At 39.6% G+C, this 4487-nt stretch overlaps 1 protein-coding gene across 1 annotated transcript; it reads left to right on the top strand.

The window, feature by feature from the left end:
* The first annotated feature begins 2952 nt into the window (after positions 1-2952).
* On the top strand, positions 2953-3693 carry LOC126471358 (piggyBac transposable element-derived protein 2-like). The gene has a single exon (XM_050099479.1). It carries the CDS (start codon positions 2953-2955, stop codon positions 3691-3693), a length of 741 nt encoding a protein of 246 aa, XP_049955436.1.
* The last annotated feature ends 794 nt before the right edge of the window (positions 3694-4487 follow it).

Below are 4487 nucleotides of genomic sequence, written 5' to 3'. Positions count from 1 at the left end.
GTTCAGCTGATTTCAGTCTTGGTTTAAATGTTTTGTGGAGGAGTGCATGGAAGAGTAAATTCACTGCTTACATTAATAGATAAAATAGTAGAATAGCATTTCAACAGATGATTATTATCAGAATATATCACCCAGCCCCTTTGTCCTCACTCTTTGACGCCTCATAATATGTTCTGTCAATTTAGCCCTCTTGTAGTCAAAGTTCTTCCGTAATTTCCTCTTCCTCCTCTATTTAATTCCGTACCTCTTCTTTAGTTACACGATCCTCATATCTAATCTTCAGCATTCTTATTGATCACCACGGTTTGAAAGCGTCCATTGTCTTCTTGACAGAAGAACTGTTCATCGCCCACGTTTCACTTACATACAAGGCTGCACTCCTCACAAATACAGCACTCCACACAAATACCTTTGTAAAATAGTACCCAATCATTAGAATTTATATTCGATGTGAACAAATTTTCTTTTTCAGAACGCTTTTCTTGCTAATCACAGTCTTCATTTTATATCCTCTCTACTTCTGCCTTCTCAATTACTGCTTCCCTTTCAAGTCATTTATGTCTTAGAAATGCAGTTTGGTTTCTGTACAAGTTGTAGATAATCTTGTGGCCCTGTGTTTTATCTGTGACATCTCTAGAGCTTAAAAGAATGTTTTAATTAAGATTGTCAAAACCTTTCTCTAAACAAGCAAATGCTATAAACACAGTTTCGCAGTTCTTCAGTGTGTCTACTTAGCTAAGTGGTAGGATCAGTATTGCCTTGTGTGTTCAGACATCTCACAGGAATCTAACATTGTGCTTATGTTAGTTTGTACAACCCCTCCCCTTCTCCTCTCTACATATTCCTTCCACTTTCTAGCCTTCTCTTATTTGCTAAATTCTGGCTTGCCAAATGAGTTCTTGACAGTTGCTTCTCCTTTGAGCAAAGTTTTCTTTGTTCTTTCTCATTTTCATTCCCCTATGTTTTCCAAGTGGCAAAATCGCGTTGCAATTTTGGACTTTCTGACAACTTCATGTTTAGATATTTCCCATGGCCTACTTTATTTGCTGCATTTTTATATTTTTCCCTCTTGTCAAATTTAATGTATCACGTTTTATTTAACGATTTCTACTTCCCGTTCACATACTCTGCTGTATACACCACTTCTCTCAAAGGGCCGGCCGCGATGGCCAAGTGGTTTTAGGCGCTTCAGTCCGGAACCGCGCGACCGCTACGGTCGCAGGTTCGAATCCTGCCTCGGGTATGGATATGTGTGATGTCCTTAGGATAGTTAGGTTTAGGTAGTTCTAAGTTCTAGGGGACTGACGACCTCAGAAATTAAGTCCCATAGTGCTCAGAGCCATTTGAACCATTTTTTTCTCTCAGAGATATCCATTCGTATTCTAGCGGATTCCTTTCCCTGTTTCAGTCTGTCGTTGCATTATGGTAACTTTAAGATTATCGAAAAACTGTAGGTCTTGACGTATTCAAGTTCCATTTCCTTAATTTGTTACCGTTTACTGTCTCTTTAGTTGTAAACTGCAGCTCGTAACCAATAAAGTATTTTATGTTTGCGCCTGCACCAGTAAATGTCTTATAATTTAAAATCTGGTTTCGAAAACTTTGTTCCAAATATGTATTATTCTTTCATGATTCTTAAGCAAGGTGCTGGCGATGATTACATTATACTCTGTGCGAAATTCTATCAGTGGCTTCCACTTTCATCCCTTCCACCAAGCCTTTGTGTTCTTAGTGTTTTCCTGTACCTGCTACCGTATCAGATTTTAAATTTTTGTATCTGAATGATCTCTTTTGTCGTACACTGTTTCAATGTGTTAGGAGATAGTGAACAATCATGAACGGTAGTCATGAAATCTGTTTATGGTGAAATGAGAAAACATGAATAATGAAATATGTGAAACAGTACGTTGTACAGAAAATGAAAAATTCGTATGTCTTCACCCAACTTCGTCTTTCCTTCATGTAGGTGTAAGATATAGTTAATCAAACGCACCGGGCGTTTCAGTGGGTCCCTCTCCGTACCTCAGTGGCTGTCCGTCGTTGGCTACCGCTAGCGTCTGCCGCTTCGAGATGGGAACGCCAATTCCGCGAGCCTCCGCGTCAAAGCGGAAAACGCTTGCCGCTGCCGTTGCCGCACGACGCGCTGCCGCGCTCTAGTGGGAACCGGCCTTAACCCTCCCTGCGTCTGCGATTCCAAATGACATCATTAAGTATTCCTGGTTTTTTTGAGCTTCCCAATGCTTCAATGATACCGTTAGGCATCGCTTCACGTAGTTCCAAGTTTGGCCAACAGATCACAGTGGCGTTTCCTTTCGTGACTCGCCGTTTGTTTGAAGTGCAGATCAGAGAAGTGTCGTGAGTTGTACTACTGCATTTGTGAGCGAACAATAACTGTCGTGTTTAGTTTTATTCTGTGTATACTGAAATTCTTGGATATGAAACCAACTTTACCTAATTCCTCAAGGGCAAGGGAAAGAAATACGGTAAGTTTACAATACAGTTATGTATACATTTTTTTGAGTAATTATTGTGTGATTTCTAATGATGCCATTTGGAGTCTTTGATGCATTAGTATGTATTAGGTAAGCAAAAATGAATTTGCATCATAAGAATGAATTGTGTTTGTTCTTTTATATTATTTCGTAGTTTTCATTCTTACATCATATTTTTTTTATAGGTAAAGCGTGGAAAACATGAAGCTCTACGGGATGATGAAATTCTTCTTCTTCTTCTGCATGGCGGTGACTCTGAAATATCGGATGACGAAATTGTTTCGGATGATGAAAGTGACTATGATCCATCAGTACAGCAAGTATTGCCTCTACAGACAGCACCTGAACTGGACAGTTTGGAAGAAGCTCTTACTGATGATGAAACTCCCCTATCTGTACAGCTTAAAACTTGAGGAGCAGGAAATTCGAACTGTCTGGGCTATACGTGGATCTGCAGGCTATGGATGTTCAGTGTGCTGTGCAGTTTTTGGATCCACCAAGTGAAGAACGTTCTCCCCTCCAATATTTTGAAAGTTTTATTGATGAGACCATAATTGACAATTTAGTAGCGCAGACAAATCTATACTCTACTCAAGTTTTAGGACCAAGTATAAACACTAGTGCCAATGAAATAAGACAGTTCATTGGCATTCATTTACTAAGTGGTATTGTGAGTGAGCCGAGTTACAAGATGTATCGGGCAAATGAGACAAGCCATAGTCAGATAGCTGACGTGATGCAACTCTGTCGATTTTACAAGTTGAGGAGGTATTTTCATGTGAATGACAATGCAAATATGTTACCCAGGGATGACCCTCATCATGACAAACTGTTCAAGGTCAGGCCATTTTTAGATCAACTAAAGAACAATTTTCTAAAGACCAAAGCTGAAGAATATGACAGTATTGATGAACTTATTATTCCACTAAAATCACATACTTCTCTGCGCCAGTATATAAAATCACAGCCACTCAAATCGGGCATAAAAGTATTTGCTCAAGCTGGTGTAAATGGCTACATTTACGATTTTGAAGTGTATGTTGCGAAGGCGACAAACACTGCAAGTAATCCTGAGTTAGGAATGAGTGGAAATGCAGTGATTCGGCTGATTGAGAACTTGCCTAGGCATGCCAATTTCAAACTCTTTATGGACAACTGGCCCACTCCCTTCAACCTAGCAGTAAAGCTTAGAAATGAATGAATATATGATGTGGGAGCCATCAGAAAAAAAACGTATTGGGTGGATGCCGTCTGAAAAGTGATGCAGAGATGAAAAAAGAAGGCAGAGAAACCTGTGATTACCGTGTAGATGAAAAAAACAAAATTATAATTTTGAAATGGTATGACAATAAAGCTATCCACTTGATTTCTACTTATAAAGGCAAGGAACCTGTTGAAAATGTGGCATGTTGGAGTAAAAAAAACAGATCGTATATAGACGTTCCACATCCCACATTGTGCTGAAGTATAATATGCACATGGGAGGAGTGGATCTCCATGATACGTTGTAAGTAGGCTGTTTATGTTTTCTCTATGTAAGTAGGCTGTTTATGTTTTCTTATTGGCAACGTTACGTAGTGCTCAATATGAAAATCACTGGCTGTGCTGTGTGCAGTCTGTGGCTGCTTTGCATTGTTGTAATACTCGCCATTGTAGTGTCAGGCAGCTGGCTGTGAACAGCGCGTAGCGTTGCGCAGTTGGAGGTGAGCCGCCAGCAGTGGTGGATGTGGGGAGAGAGATGGCGGTTTGTAATTTGTCATGAACTGATATATATATTATGACTTGTGATGATATCAAGGTAAATACATTGTTCGTTCTCTATTAATATCTTTCATTTGCTAACTATCCCTATCAGTAGTTAGTGCCTTCCATAGTTTGAATCTTTTATTTAGCTGGCAGTAGTGGCGCTCGCTGTATTGCAGTAGCTTGAGCAGCGAAGATTTTTGTGAGGTAAGTGATTTGTGAAAGGTATAGTTTAATGTTAGTCAGGGCCAT

This window comes from Schistocerca serialis, chromosome 3, assembly GCF_023864345.2.
Source record: "Schistocerca serialis cubense isolate TAMUIC-IGC-003099 chromosome 3, iqSchSeri2.2, whole genome shotgun sequence".
NCBI lineage: Eukaryota > Metazoa > Arthropoda > Insecta > Orthoptera > Acrididae > Schistocerca > Schistocerca serialis.
The sequence above is the reverse complement of the archived record's forward strand: the minus strand, read 5'-3'. Positions and strand labels throughout refer to the sequence as shown.